The sequence below is a fragment of the Mesitornis unicolor genome, unplaced genomic scaffold (assembly GCF_000695765.1).
Source record: "Mesitornis unicolor isolate BGI_N332 unplaced genomic scaffold, ASM69576v1 scaffold35419, whole genome shotgun sequence".
Classification (NCBI taxonomy): Eukaryota; Metazoa; Chordata; class Aves; order Mesitornithiformes; family Mesitornithidae; genus Mesitornis; species Mesitornis unicolor.
The window spans coordinates 334-22,700 of record NW_010210422.1 but is presented as its reverse complement, the minus strand read 5'-3'; the positions used below and the strand labels follow the sequence as shown (position 1 = coordinate 22,700).

Below are 22,367 nucleotides of genomic sequence, written 5' to 3'. Positions count from 1 at the left end.
TTTTCCTCCTGGTTCCTAGGCCTCATGGAAAGGGCAGATCCCAGGAAAGTAGAAAGGAGTGAAGGTTGCTGCCTTGTGTTCAGAGCAGCGAGTGCCCCACAAAAGCTTCTAGTAGAAGAGTATAGGATCATGGAAGTCTAAATCTATGCTGCTACATTTCTGATCTTGCCAGGAGAAAATAATAAAGTAAAACATCCTCAAACCAGGTCACTGTTGCTGTGTCTTGTAGTTTCTTCACAGATTCAGCTTAGGAAAGTTTCCACCTAAAAGAGGCTGAACTTGCCCCTTTTCCTAGATTTGGCCTTGCAGGTACTGAATTTGGTCTCGCAGGTACTGAATTCGGTCTCGCTGGTACTGAATTTGGTCTCGCTGGTACTGAATTTCTAGCTGCTGCATTTCTATGATTTTCTCTCTTTCTTTCTCTTTATTCAACCTCAGGACAGCTGGGCTGGGGAGCAGTTCACCTGAAGGAGCTAGAAGACAAAATCAGAGAGGACAAAGCAGAGTAACAAAGGTCCAGCTTGCGGAGTTTTTTGGCATGAACAAGGAAAGGCATCTTTCAGGGCTGAAGGACTAGAGCTAAACAGTAAGATTCTGCAATATTTAGCAGCTTCTACAACTAACATTACAGTATAACAGGTATCACCAGGCAGACAAGCTGGAATGAGTAACAGAATTGTTCACCAAAGACAAAAAGGGCTCCTGGAATGAGTACTGATAATATGGAAACCATACAAGACGCACTATTCACCTGTGTCTTGAATTGCTTGCTTTTTCTTGATTGATTTTTGTGTTGACTGGAGGTCACGTACCCGGGCATTGGCTACCTTCAGTTCTTTCCGCAAGTCATTAATATCCTTAATCAGACTCACATTTTCCTGCAAAAACAATATGCCAGATAAGGAAAAACACAGGTGGAAAAACTCTCTGGCTCAGCAATATATCTCTCCCTATCATTGGGAAGGACACTGTATAGTATAGAATCAGTATTGCAAGCAGAAGATACAGGGTAATCAGTACAGCATACAACATTTCAGATAAGGCCACAGTAGATTTGACAGAAAACATGACAGTATTCAAACCATCTCGGCTCAACAAGATAATATTTGCTTGGCTTTTCTGACTGCAGCTGCACTCTGGGGTATCATTTTCCTTGCCAGTTCTACAGGGAAGCTTAGGTCCCTTCCTAAGGGATTGATCTAATTAATTCAGAATTAATGTGAAGGATTCCCATTTCTCCCTCCAGTGTGTATTATTTTGCTTTTCATTTGCCACCAAGTGTCTGATCACTTAAATTATCTGTATCTCCTTGCAGTTCTTTGAAGCCCTCTTCATTAGTTCTGACAGACATCGCTTTCTAACGCCCCTTCCAAATTATTAAGAACTATATAAAGCATACGAAGACTTGAGATACCTACTGCTAACATGCTGTTATGAGGAAAAGTTGGCTATGTATTCAGCTTTTGTTCTTTTTTTAGTCTGTTTTCAACCCATAAGAGTTCAATGTTCTGATTTTTTAAAGGCCTACCTACCACAAAGCATCTTGCTGAAGGAGTTGAGAGTGTACAAGAGAATGTACTTTACCCATGGTTGTGGCAGTTTCAAAGTCTTCATCAAAAACAGTATGGGCTAATACTGGTGAAGGATGATAAAACTGTTGCTCGTGATTCAGAAACAGGAGCACCATTAACTAAATATTTATTGTCTGAATCCAAGAGAAGTGGAATTGTGTATTTGCCTCTTTCAAAGACAGTGAAATACTTTATCACATCAACAGCTAGTGCAAGTACTACAAAATAATCACCACCTGTGGTGATTTTGTTAGAAGTTTTGGAACACAGCACCATTCCAACCCCTGGAACTTCATAATAAATGGCAATATTTTGAGAAGATAAATGGCCAAAAGGCATGCTCTGGGTACCTCATATAATACCAGTCTCAAGCAATAGGAACCCACTAAAAGAACAGAAGATAAGAACAAGGATTAATAACATTTTCCTATTAAAAAAGCGGTCTTCAAATCTTGATTTTTTTAAAATGATAATTTTGGTTGATAGAGATAATTATGTTGTCATAAGAGATTTATGTAAGGCATATGATTCGGTTCCTAGTACACTTATAAAGTGTTGCCCCCACACAACTGAAAACTGGTTAGTAACAAAATACAATGCTTACTGCAGTTATCTGTCTATAGATGCACTCAAGGAGTTCAAGTTGGCAGCAGTAACTCAAGGTGCATGTATGTGGCAAGATTCTCAATAATTAATGCTAGGACAAGTACACCAACTGGACTTTAGTTCCCCTCAGCTGAAAGTCACTGGCTGGAGGAAGATTGTGGGATGCATTGAGGTCTGAACTTGCTGAGCAAGAACAGTTCTTGCAGTGGTTGCGTTGGACTCTAAATGCAGCACAAGTTGGTGAGCTTAGGCAGCCTGCTCTGAAACCATATCATTTTCTTGACTCTGACTTGTTTAGTTCAAGCCTTTAAACACAGATGAAATCTGACTGCTATGCATTTATCTCAGATCTTGATCCTGAAAAGAACATACGAAGAGGATAACTTCCAAGAATCAGTCAAGGAAATTTTCTTTGGACCAGCTTTCAGGGCTAGGTCACAACATTTCTGTTGAAGTGTACCTTAGTCATAGACATCTTCATAAATTCACTCCAAGTGGTTCTATCAAATGAAGATCTTGCTTTTGGTCTGTTAGATGGTATAATATCTCGTATAAGGCAATCTGGGCTATGTAGAAATGTCTTGTTTGGTTTTCTGGCTGCTGGTTGACACTGATAATATTTTTCTGAAGAAGCGTGCTATCCGGAGAGATCAGCCTTTAATTCAATCCTTGCTTTCTGACAGAAAGCTTGCGGTGCAATGCAATGATCAGGCAATGGATTAAAACAAAAGTTCATGGTAAAGCTCAATGTCACGGGATGTTGTGGCAAAGTACTCATTGTATCAAAAAAGGGATTGATCAAATGTATGGAGGATGAGGCCATCAGGTACAACTGCATATGATGACTGCACGCAATCTACAGCCTAGGAAGTCCCTACAGTGCTGACTGTCACAGACAGGTAGGACATATTATACACGAGATCATCCTATACATGCTCCAGTTCAAGCAACGTTACTTCAAGATTATTCAGTGTGTCTGTTCTTATGAATCCAAGTGACTAAAGAAGGCATTACAAATACAGAAGGCTGGAAGGAAACATAATGGTCTAACAACAAGCAACTCACCAACTGGTAAGAAAATTAAAATTATCTTGACAGTTCTAATCATCTGCTGCAGCATTCACCAGTGAAATGTGCCAATGAATAGTCACTCAAAGAGTCCAGCTCTGAAAATGCAGGCATAACTGAGGAATAATAGCAATGCAGAGCTAGAGGGTCACCAAGATGTTTACTCTTTCAAAGCAAGCCCTCACAGAAGTTTGTCTAAACTAGTCTTGAAAGTCCCCTATGAAGGACTGGAAGACCATGATAATTCCTCCTGGCTGAAAAATCTCATTAATCTACTAGACTTCAGAGAACTGCTTTTTCTTTGAAGAAACCAGGCTGGTTAGAACCTTTGATATCTTCATCTTCCAGATGTTTTATTAATTTGGTTTTAATTATCATTTCATGTTAGGCTTACTGATCCAAGACATCAAGCATTATCATTATGAGCACCATCTGTCACTCCATTCCAGCAAGGAAATTCTTCAGGTTATTTTCTGAAGCCATCTCTTTTTGTGCCAAAAGAAAACATCTAACACAGAAGGAGTAAAAAAATTAAAACAGTGCCAGGGAAGAAGATCTCTGCTGTCTGGGCCTGAAGAAGCACTGTGAATAGTAAAGAACAGATGACTTAGGAGGAGACTGAGGTCTAATGATCTTGAGAAAGCATAATAAAGTAACAATGAAGAAAAGGCTAGTGAGGAGAAAAGGAAATGCTGACAGAGCAGGAAATCATGGTAGGAAGAGACTGTAAAAGAGCTGTCCTCCCAGGATGCTTGGTGTGGAGCTTTAGGTCCTCTCACTCCAGATGAAAATGATTTGGATCTTTAGCCCCAGCAGTCACAAGCTTAACTTGCCTCGTAAGGAACAAGGATTCTGAGCAAGAGATCTTGGTATGAATATGTATACTCATCGTGTGTTTCTGAACTTCCTCAAAAACCTGGATGTGAAAAGCAGAAAGTTCTTCTAAATTCAGTCCAGCAGGTGTGGGACTATGTGGCCAAAGAAAGTTTGGAGTTTTTTAAGTTTTGTTTTCTTCCTCCAAAGTGACTTTCTAAACACCACCACAAAACAACTACAGCTTGGCACTCAGACAGACTATGATGGCAATTATAAATACTATTTGAAACGAAAAAAAAGTACATTAATTGCTTTAAAAAAATCCAGGCAGCAGAGATTCCCTATCTCCTTTTACTTTAGGGAGTGGGAGGTAAACAACAGTATCCACAAAACAGCAGCAGTTCCTCATTTCAGAGATACTGTACTTGTTGTCTAGAAAATTATAAAACTTCAATAGCTCAATGAAAACCATCCTTGAATGGAAGCACTTTGGAAACTTAGGAATTTCTGGCCAGGATTTAAACTAAAACTTTTTCAACATCCTAAGAAACCATAGCAGTAAGGCTACTAAAGTCTCTCTTGTGCAGCTGATTCCTTTCCCCCTCTCCATATTACAAGGAAAAGGCACGTTACCTGCACAATGCGTGCGTAGGCAACTTGGTGGATTTTCTGATCCTTCACCACCTTCTTTTGCAAAGCTGCCAAATTCCTCTCAAGATACTCTCGCTGTCTTGTGGACTCCTGCTGCAAATCTGTGTCTTCTGCTTCGGTCTCCACCTGAGGGGGCACAGCATGTAATTTACTCCACCACAAAAACTGATCTGCAAGGAGAAGGCAAAGGCCCTGACTCACCATGTCTGATTGCTGCACATACTTGGTGTAGAGCTTACGGATCTCATCCTTCATTTTTTTTGAATCCTGAATGAAGCCCACACAATTAAGAAGATCCGTTTTAATTCGCTTGACGAGAGCTTCCATATTTCGCTTCTGCAAGAATGATGTCATTACATTCTTATTTGGCTCATCAGAGCGCTCTATCATGTACAATTTTCTAGAAAGCATGGTAGGACCTGTGAAAGCTCTCATGTACTTTACTTCCACTCATTTTTTAAAAAACACATCATTAAAAAAACCTGCTGGGGATGTGAACACTGTGCATTTCAAATAGCAGAGATAAGTTTTAGCAGTAATATTAATCCAAGATACTTGCATTAGGTAATGCAAGCGCCAGCATGCAGAAGGCTCAACTGAAAACCAATGGCCTATTACCATGAATGCTACCCCCCATGGCCCTTTCCCAAACAAACTACATTCTTATTTAGAAACAACACGCAAACAGTTAATGAGAGAAGGCAAGGGACAAAACACATATCAGACACATGCACAACTTGATGATTTCACATCAAGATTGCCTTCTCAATTTTATTTAGTTTCTACCAGGCCCCTCCGCCTGCTTCCTCAGCCTGCTAAGCTCCTTTCCCTTCACTTGCAGTCCCTTTTCCTCCATCATGTCTGACGTGCTTGTTGTCAAACACAAGAGGTCCTTGTCTTCTCCATTAATAAGCCCACCCTTCATTTCATCCTACTAATGCCTATATATCATTGCAGGTGTTAGCCTACATGCTGCTCCTGTTTAGGCCGAATGTCCCCAAATTTCAAGCTTGGGCACGAAAGGGTAGTCAGTCATGCATTTGCCTCACTGCTCTGTTAAATCCAGGAGAATATGTTTTGATTGAACAAACTGACACATAAACTACTGGATTTTTATCATATCAACCTTCTAACCTGGTTGCAGGCTTACAAGTTTTCTGTTTTTGTCCTCACTGATCAGAGAATCTCTTGGCCCTTGGACACAGTATCCCTGAAGTACCTGTTTGCTCAGATCAATGCTTCTGCAATGTTCTGTCCCCACAGACATAATTACGTAGGACCTGCACAGCGGTGGTACCCCATACCTTCTGCCTCTCTCTGTGCATCTCACTATCAGTTGCCTTTAGTTTTTGTTGCAGTTGTGTGATGTTCAGCTTCAGCTGTGTGCTCTCCTTGTGAAATCGTTCCAGCTCCCTCTCCATCTGAAAGGAAGCAGCAGGAGGAAATCAGGACTAAAAGGAGACATGAAAAAACAACACATAACAGGAAAACCAGAGACTGGAAATACAGACGTCAGGGAGTAGATCCCCCTTCAGGTTGAATTAAAGCACTAAAAAAAAGTCAATTTTGGAGCAACACTGCCCTCTGTCAGAGTACCCAGAAACCACAAAAATGGATAGTCGACTCCCGTTTGAATTACAGGCATTTGAGTGATGTGATGCCCCTTCATTTCCTTGAGCTGAACTGCAGCTTTACTGTTCCATCTGAATAAAAACAGGTGAGATAGAAATTAACAGTGAATACTGGGAAGACTAAGTGCAAGAAAGAGAAACACCTGATACTGAAACGAAACAAATGCATTGAAAAGCGGTGGTTACATACGTAGAATGCAGGGGAAATTATTTAAATGGCTTTTGTTCTGAATAAACAGACTTATGAAAATTAATAGGTCACTGATCAGCTCTGTCACCATAGTCCTAATCTGGCTGAGCTAAAGGTGCATCTGTGGAGAGATCACAGTAAGTTTCTATGGTAAATAAGTTGCTTCAAAGGATTTGCTGCAAGCTAAGTACGAATACATGGAAATCTTCCACGGATCAGCTGACGAACAGTAATTTGTCCATGTACCTAATCCCTAAACAGATTTATGTTTGCATAAATCTGCGACTTTTCTGAGAGAAGAAGTTCACTCTCTTTTCCTCCAGAGAAGTAAAGGCAGTGTCTTGCAAACTTTACAGGGTACCTTGCAGGCAACCACTTAAGGACGAGATCTCTTTTTAAGCAAAACTGATATTACTCAGAGTCTAGAATTAAAGACTAAAAACAGAAGCTTAAATAACTGTGTTGATCACTGGTAGCATGTGATGGAAAATTAAATAGCAGCTATTGTGCGCAAATATTTTTATTAGCTGTAAAGATATTGAGTCAGTGCTGTGTATCCTTGAAAGAAGTCAAGAAACAAACAGGGTGGAGCCTTCCATGGGACTTGCGGGGTCATCTTTGTATTCAGATAAAGGGCTTAGTAGCAGAGGCCAAAGGAGAGCGTTACTCACCTCAGGGATCTGCTTCTTCATTGTTTTCATATCATTTTCACGTGACTCTATTTGCTTCTTTAACTCCTCTATTCTGTAATCCAGTATAGACTTGAAATTTTCCAGTTCCTGATTTTTCTTTTTTAGGTCATATATATGCTTCTCCTGGGAGAAATAGGTACAGACAGCTGAATCAGACACAGCACTCTCAAACAGATCCCTAGGACAAGGCGCAAATACGGTAGAAGCAAAACCAGCAGTCACAGATCTAGTGGAAGACTGAACTGCAGTTGCACACAAATCAGGTGGGAAAGGAAAAGGCAAATAATGCAGGGAGACATCTACAGATCCCAGAACAGGGGATGAGAAACTCCAAACCTTGAACTTGAGCTCCCCGTGAAAAGCTTAAAATTAAAAAGACTAAAATCCCAACCTAAAGACCACAAATTCTTTAAGTTAAAACCGAGTTTCCAGTCACATGCTATTATCACAACAGAATACTATTAAAATAAATATCTGTATTAAATTAAGAGAGGGTGACTCTGATCTCAGCCAATTGTCCAGTTTCTCACCTTGTCTTGGATAGTGTCGACTCTCTCTTGAATCTCTGTCTTTAGTGCCAAGATGTCCTTGTCCAGTGACTTAATGATGCCTTGCAGCTTGTGCTGCTCCTCTCTCATTTCGTCCATGTCCTTGTTTCTCTCCTTGAGCTCTTTCTGTAGGCTGTTCAACTAGAGAGGCAAACAAGCAAGAACTTAAGTCTCCAAAAGCTGCGTAAAACTTAGCCATCCTACTCTGTAAGATACCTTGTAGACAGCGTGAGATAAAGCATATCACACTGAGATATGAGCATCACATCATTTAAATATGTGTTAACTCAAAAGGGGGTCGAACATCCATTTTTGCATTTTCTGTATATTCTGACATAATATTCAATGCACTACAAGGAATCAAGGAATTTGCATCCAGGAGCAAGAAGGGTATGGATATTATACCCAAGCATCAGCTGCAAATAACACTGAAGCTATAGAAACTTATTGTAGGAAAATTAAGAAAATTAAATCCCTTGTCATACATCTCTAAAGATGTCAAAAGTAGACTGGAGAGGTGCCTAGTTCATAGTTTTTGGTACCCTCAAAATCTCTGCTTCAGTACTAAGATCTGTGCAGCCAAGAAGGTCAGAACCAAGGAATGGGGCTGGTCAAAATGTGAGGACCCATATTCTAAAACATCCAAAGTGATAAAAGAAGGGGCTACTGTTCTCATATGAAATGCCACATATTTACAGACTAAGTTAACAGGCTAAACTGACATGCCATTAATCACATTCAATCCTCGGCTATAGGTCTCCACATGCAGGTCTGATCCTATCACAGAATAAGAGATACCCTTTTATTCATGACTCCGATTTCTCCTTTCAGTTGCAGGTTTGATTTCTTTTCTTCCATGAGCTGTTTCTCATACTTGATTTGGATTTCCAGGATTTCTTGGTCTTCATCTTCTTCAATTTGTTTCTTAATTTCTTCATGTGCTTGAAGCTGCTGTCTCAGATCTTCCTTTGCCTGCAGTTGAAGAAAGCAAACATTAGAGAAGACAACAGTAAGAGACCAATGAATAGGATAATTCTTTATTTGTAACCGTGTTTCTCCTTGGAGGAACTATATTTAGTGGACTCTTCAATTGCAGCAATATCATTTAAGGCAACTTAACTTCTTAGGAGATTAAAGTAACTGCAAAAACTCTTAAGACAAACATAAAAACCACTTCTTAATTTTTCTTTTTCTTAGGGCTTGGATGCTTCAGGTTGGAAACCTGGCTCAAATACTAGCATCAGCAGACTTATTCTGGCTCCGGAAAATGCAAACATGAGTAACATTTGAGAAGATGTTTTAAAATTGCTGTTTCTGATGCATTAGAACCAATAATCACTCAGTTTACATCAGTCTCTGTATGCCTCTCTTCTCACATTCTTTCCAAATTGGTATTGCAACATAGGGCTGCAAACAGTAATGTCGATAGAATTTGTTGACTTTAGATATTTAAGTATCAGTTACCTGGCAGCCCTTTGTCAAGCCAGTTCTTTCACCTCAATGCGCAGGAGTTTTTGAAGCACTTGGAGCATTTATCTTTGTTTTCCAAATTATGCAGGTAAGGAACCCCGGGGACTCGGGAATGAATTGGCCATTTTAGAAATGTTGTCTCTTGACTAGAACAAGGTGATTGAATTTTTCTTTCTACACTTACAGTAAATGTATCATCTAACACACATTAATAAACAGGAGTTCTTGGATCTAGGAGACAGAGAGGTGAAACAGAGAATGCCCAAGGATTTTAATCTTAGCAGGTTACTTACTCAAGGTATGAAACCCAGAAAAGCTGGTAACTCAGCTGAGTTTTCCTCATTACTATTCTACCTGTCAACATCTTTCACCAAGGTTACGGGCAGATTAGGATTTGCATGGAGGGAGCCAACCTCTCCTGTCCTGGGAAACATTTTATCACAGGGGGAGATAAACTTAGTCAATAATTCAAACTGTAAATCAAGTTTCCTACCTCTTCTAGCAGAACAGATTTCTCATTAAGTTTTTCCTCATAATATTCTGTAAGCTCCTTCACCTCTCTGCTTTTGCTTTCCTCCAAATTGTGCAATTGTTTCTCGTATTCCTCCTGCATCCTCTGGGATTTTACTTTGAGCTTCTGGTATTTCTCATGTTCCATTAAGAGTTTCTGGTCTCTGTCAGATTCTGGTAACAGGAAACATATGGAACAGCTAAAACTAATAGAAAAGAGAGATGTATCCTATTCTTCTACAGCTACCAGTATTTTATTCTCTACTGCCTTCTTCTGCCATTTGGTTGCAATAAGTTATATTAGAAGCACCGAAGCCCTGCTTTCTTCATCAGGGGTTTTAGACCCTGTGGCCATGTGAAATTTTACATCAGAAAACAGTCTCTGGAGTTCCCTGCTCTTGCTGTTACATACCCCTTCACTAATAATGCCTGTTCCAAAGCTGCCATTCACCTTTCTCAGTTGTGTCTCTGAATATCCTGCTATATCCCTGCTTGCTGCATCGGGACAGAATGTTGTTCTGTTCCAGCTTGAGCAAGTCTAAAACCTACACCAAAATCTACTCTGCCATTACAACAAATTAATAGCAGCTAATTTAGGCATTCCCTCGAGATGACAACCATGACAGAGCTGTGTAAGTAAAACTGTTACAGCGTATGAGTAGGCAATGGCCTCATTTATGGGTGGACTTGCTTTTTGGTACCAATTTGCAGTATTTACACTTTATCTTGATTAAAAATCTGGGGTCCAGGTATTTCCACATTATGTGCATTGTACATTAACCTCCTTGCTGAACTGTAAGACTTCACTATTCTTGCACACTGAGCTATAAAATAAGTGAAGTAATCACTAATCTCAAAAACCAAGCATCTAAGACACAGTGGCCATGGGCATGTTCTCATCAGGGTCATGTGCGTGGTGCAGTTTATACAGATATTTCATCTGCAACACTTATATGACATTCATGCATTTTCCCTTGTACTTGTACTCTAGTAATCCCTCATTATTTGCCATGAATCTAATGAACTTCCTCCAGATTCTAGTTACAAACACTTGTTATAGTCTAACCTAGCTGTTGCACCTCCCTGGCCTGTTTATTCATCAGCTCGGACAGTTGACATTGGTGCTCTATCTCTTGTTCTTCTTTCTCTGTCTGTAAAATCTGGGGAAAAAAAAATAAGAAAAATACATTTTAATTTGAAACTAGGCAAAGCAGTGTCCAAATCGTTTGTGCTAACGCATGGTGGGGAACACATACACAACAGAATTTATGTTTGAAGTCTCTCACCGAAATTCAGATGCCATGCGTCCCGAAGTCAGGTTTTCGAAGAGATTAGTTTGTTACAAGTTACAAAACTATGGAAGGCTAAGAGAAAGTAGCAAATGGAGTCCATATAACACAGGGTACTCTAGAATCCTAATCTAACAAGAAAAGCCTCCACTTTTTTTTTGTGTGTGCCTGCTTGAGGAGAATTTGCAGTTCCACAAATTGTTGTTCAGACATTAAAGGTCAAGGTGCTTCCTGTCTCACTTGAAGCAACCTTGAGGTCCTAAAACACTTGCATTGAATGACATAAACCTAAGAGAAAGCAAGGTTTGAATGCCATTTGCTTGGAATGTCTGATTACCACTATAAATGACTTAATCTTGTAAAAAAAGCTCAAAGAATAGGATCAACAGGTGAGAAATTTTCCAGAAAAGCTGGGAATTGTACCATAGGTACAATCTTGTTTCCACTTTCTTCTCATAACAACCGTACGAGTCTTGCATAAGCAGAAATAGTCCATTTGCCTGCTGGATGTAACAACTAGAAAGGTTAGCCCCAGGCTGTCCAAATTTGTTGTTCCATTTAATCTTAACATGCACTGATACTCCAACAACTTACCTGCCTAGAAAACTTTTATTCTCCTCCAAAGGCATTTGCTTGCAAGCCTATAATCAACAAGCCTAAAGAAGTTTCAGTGTAGCTGATATTATTATAACTCCAGTTATAAAAAAGTTATAATGCAAGCACTATCTATGAAAATACCTGAAGAACGGCAGAAGAAAACCAGCATAGGTAAGACACAGGTAGAGGACTCTGTAAGAAGTAAAATGGCTTTCTGGTAAAAGGTCAAGCTGTACAGAAATGAGGAAAAATAGAAAGGTTAAAACTCAGGTAACTCAAATGCAAAAACCACAATGGGAAAAGTCAAGGAGCCTGAGGAACTTGAAGAAAACATTCAAAAGAATAATTAAACTTCCTCAAAAAATAAAAAATCAGGAACCTGCCAAAACATTTGTAGGGCCAAAAGACAAGAAAGGTATAAAAGGAGCACTTGAAAATGACACAACCATAAAATAATAAAACTGCTAAGTAACTTGGCAAGCTTTCATACTGGAATCCTTCTTTATGTGGAGTCAAACTGAAATATTGCTTGAAGGGCCTATGTACAACTCAACAAAATAAAGAGTAACAAATCACCAGGACAGGATGATATTAATCCAAAAGCTCAAAAAGACCATGAGGTTGACAGAACTGAATCATGTGCTATGTAATCTCTCACTTCAAGCAATCTTGGTGCCAGAGAAATTGCTGTTGCCTTCTAACTCTAAAAAGGGTCCAGAAATATGGCATATTACAGGTCAGAAATCTGGTGTGTGCACCAGACAGATGGACAGAATAGCTTTAACAGACACAGATAAATAAGACACTGGGAAGAATTACAGTGGCTTTTGCCTTCCAGAGAAGTCCTGCTTCATGATCACAGAGAAATCAGTAAACACACGAACAGAAGAAATCTAGGGAATATATTTAACTTCTATTTTGAAAAAGCATACAAGACAGCTCAGCAGACGTTCTTAAAAAAGCTAAGTGGCAGGGCATAAAGAAGGTGGCATTAAGAAGAATTGTTGGGTCCTGCAGCAGCAGCAACCTCATATGTGATGGAGCTTTTAAGGCATGGTCCCATTTCTACCCAAGTGATACAGCTTACTGATCCTTGGTCTCAGGCAGCATTTATTGCTGGAACTGGTTTTATGTGAGGATACTTACAGGCTACCTAGGAGAACTCTTCTATCCTCTTGTACTTACAAGATACTTGAGTCAAAGGTAGCTTCATACTTTACAAATATCAAGAGCATCTTGATTGGAAAGGAGCACTTTGTTTTTCAGATGCTTTATGGCATTCATAAATACATAATGCAAGCTTGAATTCAGCTCTGCAGTGAAAGATTTCTTGGTATTTGGTTCTGCAATATGAATCATACCTGTTGTTTGGTTTTAAGGGAGCCTATTTCTTGAGTGTAATTATCTTCTAATTCCTTTATTTTTTCATTAAAGTCCATGTCCTTGAGACGTAGCTGGAAATCACTTTCTGTCTGTAGCTCTTTCACATGAATCTGCAGGTCTAGTATTGCTTGACCCTGTTAGGACATGGATGAGGAGACAGTTTTAACAGAGATCATTTATCATTAGCAATGTCTTATTTCCATGCACATATTTATGAAATACAGCCTTTGCAGTGAGTTTTCAGACAAACAGACCGAGAAATAAGCTTCTTTTGGCTTACAAGATGGTTTACAGAAATGCAGCTTCCGACTCCTCTATTCCACTAAAACTGCTTTCAAGAGATTGAGGAAAGTATTAGAGGAAAGTCTAAACTTTTCTCCACACTCACTGTCCATACAATGCAGTCTGTATAATAAGAAGCAGCTGATAAACAGAACACCATATAGGGACAGCCAGTCACAAACTTCATGCAAGCTGCACACTAGGAATTTTATGGTTCATGTTCACAAGTTGCTCCTCCTACCTTCTCATCTAGATCTGATTTCATGGTCAGCACTTCCTCAGCATACTCAACTTCCTTTTCCCATTTCAGTATTCCACCTCCTTTATCACACACTTTCCAGATAAATAGAGAGCCATCCTCTGAGGCAGTCAGCAGAAAGAGGTCATCGGTTGTTATGGACATCTTAGAAGGAAGAGACAACAAAATAACAGTAGAGACAAGGAAGAATGGAGACACAGTTTGATTTTTTCACCAAACTTTTCTCTCACATACTCCCTGTCATTTCTACCACAGAAAGTCAACAGTGGAAACAGTAACCCCACTACCAGCATTTTTATTATGTTCTCTACTTCTGTTCCTCCTGCAAACAACAGGGCAAGGGAAAGAAAAGATCATGTGAAGACACTGGATCCTCTTTTGCTCTCAAAGCTGTAGGAAGATTTGTAAAAACTTGCAACAGAAGAGACCTTCTAGATAGTTATAGCACAGACAGGCAATTTATATGACAATTCCAAAGGCCTCTAGCTTTCTCTTTGAGAAGTTGTTTGAGCAACAGATGGCTAAACATTTTATTTTGAATCTGCAAATAAGTCCACCAAGAACTATCCAGTAATAACTGCTGTCACCTCCTCCAGACCTCCTGCGACTGTGTGGCCTGGCATAGAGAACCTGGGGGCTGACATAGCTTATGGGTGAGGTGAAAGGAAAGTTCACAGAATGTCAGGAGCTGGAAGGGACCTGGAAAGCTGATCCAGTGCAACCCCTGCCAGAGCACGATCACCAGAGCAGTCACACAGGAACACGGCCAGGGCTTTGGGTGTCTCCACACAAGGACACTCCACAACCTCTCTGGGCAGCCTGGGCCATGCTCCATAACCCTCACACTCACAAAGTTTCTCCTCATCTTCAGCTTGAACCTCCTGTGCTCCAGCTTGGGACCATTGCCCCTTGTCCTGGCATTGGCCATCCCAGAGCAGAGCCTGGCTCCTTCCTCCTGACACTCGCCCTTTCCAAATTTATAAAGAGTAATGAGCCTAATGTTGGACTGTGCAGTTCTAAGTCAAGGTGCTGTGATATGTAAAATGACAGAATTATGAACAGTTTTAACATGACAGAATATGTGGCTTCCTGGAGAAAGTGTCCTGACATGTTCCATGGTTACAGTCTCTACTCATCATATCCCCAATTTCAGATGCTGTTCAGTAGCCATTTAGAAATACACTCAAACCAGCACTGCAATCTCTTTTGCTTAATACATTTATCTCATTCTTCCTTCCATTCTCACAAGAGGTTTTCAAGTCTGCATAACTTCATTCTCCTCTTCCCAGAAAGAGCTATATCAAAGTTCTCCGTCAGGTATATGCCATGTTACATATCCTGGTGCAAGCCACATTTTAGTCAACAACAGCTTAACTGGTGTTATTTATTTCTAGAGACAGGACTTCTATGAATGCTGTAATATTCATTCTCCACATGCAAGCTCAGCCTCAGTTTTAAGCACATACTATGCTATGAAAGAGGGAAGGAGAATCAGCACTAAAGGAGACACCTGCAGGTGGTATTGCAGGAAAAAAAACATATTCTATGTTACCTTTGTAACAGCACCTGAATGGGCCTGATACTCGTTGAAATCCTTTGTCAAAGGTAATGGGTATTTCATAGCTCGAATTAATCCCAGAGATGTACCAACAAATACCATGCTCCCGGAATGAGAAAAAACTACTGCAGTATAAACACTGCCAAAAGCAGACACTCCCTGCTGGATCTGAAAAAAAACCAAAAACAAACCACACAAAATGCTCACATTATATTAAGTTCCCCAATACTATTTAATTACTTAGTGCATGAGCACTTGTCATACCCCTGCCTGCAGCAAATAATGCAGTTAAAAGAATCTACATGCCTATAGGAGTAAAGTAATGAATAATTAGTATTAAGATTTATAGTTATGCACTGTTAAAATTTCAAGCCAAGTTCCACAAGTTGATCACTTCTGAAAGATGTAATGGTTATCACAGATTATTTACTACTTTTCTGGGCAAAAAAAAATGCACATGGCCTACAGTGGTAGATGCAATACACTTGTATTTCAGCAAAACTCTTGATACTGTATTGCCAAGTTAGTTTGTCAGCTGGATTAGAAGATTTCCAGGTAAAGCCAAGTAAAGTTATAAAAATAAAAAACTACAACAAAATCTCGGGTTTCATGGTAAAGGACGTAAGAACACAAGAAAAGTGTCAGTAAATACCACAGCTATCTGTGATTCCTACTTACCAACTGGATGATAAGGAAACCAAAGCACTAGTGCCCACCCCAGAGAACTTAGCAAAATGCCAGAGTGCTTATTAGCTCACCGAAGACTCTGAAATTTCTTTGATAGTTTGGTCAGATCCAACAGCAAGGATGGTTTTGGCATCAGGAGACAGGGCAATGCTGCTGCAGATGCAGGACTTGAGCACACATTCCGACTCCCTTTTACCAGTCAACAAGTTCCACTCATACACAGCACCATGTGTGTCACAGGAGACAAATTTAGCATCATCTGTGCTCCATTTAACTGCATATATCTGGCAAAAGCAAAACACACCAAAGAGCCTAATGTGTAAATTATAGACATACAGCATGGAGTCATTTTATGGGTAAATCCATGACAACTTTGGAATCATACTTCCAGGTCTTACTTAAAAACACCTGGATGTTTATCAACTAATACCATTTTGGCATTAAAAAAACCCAAAACAGTAAGAACTACTGCCAGGAAAAAGCTCTTTTCAATAGTGAGCAGTACATTCTATTTTTATTACTCATTTCTGTGATATTTTTGCTGGTTCAGCTACCTGCCAATCATTCACCTTCAGTTTCAGGACAGACTCTTTAGCTGTACATATTGCATGCATACATTGATTTCTGACCAAAGAAAACTGACTTTTGTATTTCTATTTTTAATTTTTGGGCCCATTTCTGATCCAAAATTGTACTTTACCCTTTCAAAATGCATCTTACCAACTAGTTCATACTTTACTGGATTTGTTTACTCACATTCCCACCGTGTCCTTTCAGATTATTAATATTCTCAAAGGTGATGCTGGAATAAATTTGAATCACGTTCTCATTAACCGCAGCAAATAAATGGCCTCCATTACTGAACGAGCACTACGAAAAGAGCATAACCACCCATTACTGCAGATGCAGTGGATCAGAAAATCCATGCATTGAATTCCAATGACATCGTCTAATATCAGAATGTTGCACAAAAAGAAAACTCCATGATATAATTGGCCTCTTACTGCTTCCTTAAATGGTGCTTTCCCCTACTCCCCTTGAGTATTTCTGAGCAAAATACCCCCTCTGCTGCTTCCCAGGTACAGTTACACATCAGCCTCCAGGCTCATTTTTGAATAGTCAGAATCCATTTCTCTGTGCTTTCATATCCTAAATCAGACCAGGATCTACTGGAGAGGTTTCTCTCTTCTGTCATGTTCTTCACTACTCTGCTCCCTGTAAGTCCCCAATTTCATTTTTGCATGTCTCCTTACCTCTCTACAGTTTCTTATAGAAAACTCCTTGAAAACACGCATGTCCTCATACAGCAGACTTATAAATCGCAGTTTGTCAGAAAACCCAACCAAACAGAAAAGGCCGGTGGGATGAAGTGATACTGTGTATGCTTCCTCACGAAATTCCTTACACAGCTCCAAAGTGCTGAAAGAGAAAAGCATTGTGCAGTATGGAATAGTACAAACTCCCTATATACGCTCGACAGGACATTATCTGGCCTGGCAAGGACACCTGCAGCTACAGTCTGACTCTGCCTTGTCCTTGAGGAAATGTGTCATTCAGTTAAGTAATGATCACACCAATATTAGAGGAAACAAATGCAAATCTGAACTTTCTGGCTCATGGAGAAGGTGTGGAAGGTGCAAGAGCAAATCTTAGTTTGCCGTAATAGAATGAGGAAGGTAAATGAACCCCTGATTGCAAACCTATGCTAACACCTCTTCTGAAATTTGTTTTCTCCCCCTCTCTCATAGTTCTCAAGAACTATGGCTGTGAAGCAGGAGACAGGACAACAGTATCCTAAGACAAAACTGAATGAAACATTCCTGAGGATTTTTTTTGCCAAAACACATGAGAAGTCTGACACAAAAAATGGCTTCATAGAAAAGGCTTTGGATTCTTTTGGCACTGGTTTTAAAGGCACTGCATATTCACACTCTCCAAATGACGTCAGTGAGACCATTTACATCCCACAGCACACAAGAATTTTACCAGAACAAGACTCTCATTCATACAAGATTACTGCTGCTGCCTGCCAAATACAATAGACAACAAAGCAAGAGGTAATAACAAACACAAACAACCCTTTACTTTGTCTTGTAATTCCAGATGCGGACAGATCTATCCAGGGAACAAGTAGCAAGAATGGGTTTCCAAGTACAGACGTCCAGACCAGTGATGGAAGCAGAGTGCAACGGGAAGTTCAGATATGCAAAATAAGCTGCATTCCCCTGAGAAGTAATGAGAACATTAAAAAATGACAACTATTTCACTGCAGGCAGTAAGTCAGGTAAGAAATCTATCATAGCTCTTTGTACACAGTAATCGAGTAGATTTGAGAAAACCACTTAATCCTTTCACTTCACCAGTCTGAACACAATGTTAAAAACATAACAGTGTTAGAATCAGTTTTAACTTTATAATTAATAATCAAGAAAAGTGATGCAGGGAAGATGTAGGCTCCACAGTTCTCATACACTAGTAAGAGCAGAACATAATTGTAGGTGTCCAAGGAAATACAAGTCAGATAAACAAAGCTGGACATGCAAGAGATTGGTGAAGACCTTCTAGTTAGACAGATATTTAAAAATAATCAAGTGTTGAGTGATAAGCAACTTAACCAAGATATTAAGCTATTACATCCTGGAAGTGAAGCACCAATAAAATTTTAGGCTGCATGCAGAAAAATGACCCATAACTACAAAACTCCTTCCTATAAAGATCTTTCCATGTGCCTGTACACAGGTTAGGTGTTTTAACTCCATGCAAGTCTATTCCATGATAGTACATTTATCTCTTGTCTTTGTATTATTTAATTCCCTCAGAGCAGGGAATGTTTTTCATTATGTTTGTGCTTCACAGAAAGGTTTAATTCCTTACTAGGACTTCAACAACTATTATTTTAGACTAATGTGAGATTCCCATGGCTGTTTCAGCTTTATCATTGCATTAAAGTTTCCACATATTACAGTGGAGCACAAACTACTACAGTTACTTTAAAAGTCTCTCAACAAAAGCCTTACTTAAGGGATTCAACAGGATCACGTTCCCTTAAATAGTATCCTCTATCATTCCACTGAATAACATCAGGTGTTCATATGGGGGGATATTTGAGCTGAAATATAGCTCACAGAGAAGCATGCAGAGCATTTCATATCATGAGATTTAAAGGTTCAGATGCTGATTTGATGGATTTTATGAGAATGTATCATAGAAAGCAACACCGAATAGCCTGTGCCATTACAATACACCCCTTACTGGACACGATGGCTGTGGAATGTGATAAAATTGCACCCACCTTCGTATGATCAGCAGAGAGCATAGTAAACATGTAAAGCTGATTTTTATTTGTGTTAACGATCATCGTTTCCTCAGAGGGGCTGAAGCATATACATAGAATGTCCTGTCTGACTGACTGTTCTGGCTCCCTGCAGAACAGGTCCTGAGGAAGCTGCAGAAGAAACACACCCCATGGGATATTTCAGGTCTCCATGTTTTAGTAGTAAGCACATACACACAAACTTTGGCTGTAATGCTACTCTGTTAAGCATATACGTAATATCAGTAAGACAACCTGGATATTTAGTAGTACATAAATCCTGCAAGGCAGGGAATAGAGGACAAGATAACCTAACTGCATCTGTAGCATTACAGCTGAAAGAAGTATCAGAGGACATTTCAGCAGTAATCTTAAGTACTGCATTAAACAAAAATGGTAGCAGAAAAATATCAAGGAAAAAAACCTAGCAAGTGTCAGAATGAAAACTGCCTGAAAACTGTGATCTCAGAATAATGGTTCTCTGCAGTGTTTCATTCAGCTTGATAAAAGTCTTATTACAGGGTCTCGTGCATAGGGAAAATCTGACCTTTTAGGCCTATGATATGAAAGCTTGGCCTGGTCATCAAAGTTAAATGTTCTTATCCAGAGACTGCAGTAAGTCAATGCACAGAGCTCACTACAGAACAGTTACAAATCTCCCTTACTTAAGAGTGAACAAGTCTCATGAAAGCTATAATAAATATCTGAGGGTAGAATACCTTTGCCTTGGAAAAAAACAAGCAGCCTAGTTCTTAAAAATGAATGTAGACTACTTCTTAGCTCCAAAAGTCTCCATAAATACAAGTTTCCCAAAGGTTTCCTGAAGTTTAGCAGCCTCAAAGTATATTTTACATGTGGGAACATGCAGAGCTACGTTGCAAAAGGACATCTGTCAGTGACTTTCAGTGTTACCTCTGGTAAATCCCTTCCTTTTGACATCACCAGGACAGTTAGCTCATGCTTATAAGGTAATTTAGAGTTGTTTTAAAAATATTTTTAATAACTGAATCAGAAACACTCTCCCTCCCCCACAGGCCTCTGCTGCATAATTGTTTGGAAAAGCTTTTTTGTCCCTACCCAGATTTCTTGACTCTCCTCGTAGTCTTGCTTTTCCTTGGTCTTCTCAAAGAGAACAACAACTCCTGGGCTAGGAGAACATGCAAAGCCTTTGGAATAAGATGCAATTGCAGATATTTGAGGCAAAGAATCCTGTTGTGAACTATTATCTTCAGAGCCCAGTCCATAAGAGATACCAGAAGAACTGCAAGCGGGAAATGCATAAAGACTTAAGAGTAAGGAAGGACAAATCAAAAAATGTTTATCAACAGCAATCAAAATATTACAAGTTATTCATAAACTGGACAAGAAGGAAGTAAGTGAACAACCTGCAACTAATCTGCATGCACAAGCATGAAACTATTAGTAATAGTATTTAACAAAGATTTACCTCTCATTTGCTTTTGTTGTTGAGTCTTCTAGTTTTCTGGGTGATTTTTTGTACTTTACACTCGTCTCCCAGAGCAGCTGTCCAGTTTGAAACAAGGCAAGTTTGCCTGTGTCAGTGCCACATATAACTTCCTTCTCAGACAGCCAGGCATGGCACAAGTAGTTCTGCGGCTCTCTCTTTTGTAATTTAATCTGCTTCAAAGTTCCTTCACTGTACTTAAAAAGTTTAAAAAAACCATTTCCAGTGACACAAACCTGTGCATTGTCTTGAGGACTAAAGCTCACCTATGGAACAAAAGAGAGAGAAATTATTTTACACCATTATGTTCATAAATAAGCAAATATTATACCTGTTCTGAAGAATTTCAGTACCAGATACAGGAAAGCAAATGAGGGAAGCAGGTTCATAGAAACATATAGGAATACAGAAGAGACTAAGAACCATCATCCCCACGGATTGTAGTTTTCCCCTTTTAAAACTGTGTATATCAATTTTACACGATGCCACAGATACATTAACTCTATTAAGCTAAGTTGTTATCCAAATCAAAATACAATACTGAAGAGGAAGTTGTATCTGCCCTTCAGGATTAAATTACAAAAGTAAGGCCAAAATACGTCTTTACTGCTGATTAGCAAGATTTTCAGGTAACAAGCTTCCCGAAAACTGGGACCATTCATTCTTAAAGGCCAGGGACAAATTCTGTATTTTTGTATTTCAGGCAAACCTTCCCCATTATGCATATTAATGGACATAATTAGGTGTTTATTGGTGAAAACAGTGGAACAGCCATCTCAATACCAAACATGAAGGATAGTAGGGGTAGTTAGACCTCATTTTTCATGCTTAATGAGACTTTAGACAGCCGATGTCTTTACAGCCATTCTCCTCTCTTCAGGAATTGAGCTCATGAAGTCAGGAGTTCACCCAACCTCTGCTTGTAGCTGTATCTCAGAAAAAACGGCAGCTAGGGCCCAGCCAACCCATGCACTGAAAGCCTCTTACTTCCCTGCAAGAAAGATACTAAAAAAGGGCACCCAAAGCAGGATGCAGGAATTGTGTGCCATCAGCCTGCTCCTACCCACTCTTCCTGGGATACTCTTCTGATCTGCACATAGAAGAGACTGCAGGAAGGAAAAGGTGCACAAGCATGCTGAGAGCTTCCAAGATGTGTGTTACGTCTGCTGAGCACAGCCAACGTATTTAATGAGTGTCTCTGCAGGGACACAAGGGGCACGTTGCACGGTCACCGGCCAGTTGTACTGGCCAAATACCATAGATCTCATGTGATGTAAGAGACTCTCATGTGATACAAGAGATACAGACATGAGAACGACCATCATGGGTCAAAGCAAAACTTCATTTAGCCCAGTGTCCTATTACTGAGGAAGGCCAACAGGAGATGCCAAAAAAAGGCCACAGGAACTATATAAAATCTACAACGTGCAGGCCTCTCCTTCCTCTCATGCCTTGGATAGAAGCCATGTGGCCACAGGAAAAAGTACGGTGCATGCATCCTGCAGACGGAACTCAAATGCTGTGTGGAACCCAGTACTTGAAGTGAAGTTTGAACCTTTTATCCACTTTTTTGAAATAGTGCAATAGGCTCCCAAAGAAACAGTAAACTGTGAACCAAACTGTTAAAAATAGGCCTCAGCGATGCTCGGTTTTGGAGCCAGATGAGTGCACCCTCTAGCATGGCAGGGCCGGGGGAGCCGAATGGGCCCGGGGCCAACGTGGTGGACATGGAGCCCGTGAAGGCTGTGGCCGTTACCTGGCAGACACCGCTGCCTGGGGCT

The 22,367-nt window shown here is 39.9% G+C and overlaps 1 protein-coding gene across 1 annotated transcript in view; it reads right to left on the bottom strand.

Annotated features, from left to right (window-relative positions):
- Positions 1–291: 291 nt before the first annotated feature.
- Positions 292–22,367, bottom strand: part of CFAP57 (cilia and flagella associated protein 57) — a gene marked incomplete at its 5' end in the record, with an annotated part of 22,392 nt that continues 316 nt past the window's right edge. The window contains 20 exons of the mRNA XM_010193169.1: positions 292–473; positions 752–878; positions 4,695–4,838; positions 4,914–5,048; positions 6,017–6,133; positions 7,205–7,348; positions 7,756–7,914; positions 8,572–8,745; positions 9,737–9,927; positions 10,820–10,913; positions 13,001–13,156; positions 13,546–13,707; positions 15,116–15,289; positions 15,880–16,092; positions 16,565–16,678; positions 17,062–17,227; positions 17,894–18,033; positions 19,101–19,253; positions 20,199–20,382; positions 20,569–20,852. Coding sequence (XP_010191471.1) covers positions 292–473; positions 752–878; positions 4,695–4,838; positions 4,914–5,048; positions 6,017–6,133; positions 7,205–7,348; positions 7,756–7,914; positions 8,572–8,745; positions 9,737–9,927; positions 10,820–10,913; positions 13,001–13,156; positions 13,546–13,707; positions 15,116–15,289; positions 15,880–16,092; positions 16,565–16,678; positions 17,062–17,227; positions 17,894–18,033; positions 19,101–19,253; positions 20,199–20,382; positions 20,569–20,852 — 3,213 coding nt within the window. The remainder of the gene's footprint in view (positions 474–751; positions 879–4,694; positions 4,839–4,913; positions 5,049–6,016; positions 6,134–7,204; positions 7,349–7,755; positions 7,915–8,571; positions 8,746–9,736; positions 9,928–10,819; positions 10,914–13,000; positions 13,157–13,545; positions 13,708–15,115; positions 15,290–15,879; positions 16,093–16,564; positions 16,679–17,061; positions 17,228–17,893; positions 18,034–19,100; positions 19,254–20,198; positions 20,383–20,568; positions 20,853–22,367) is intronic.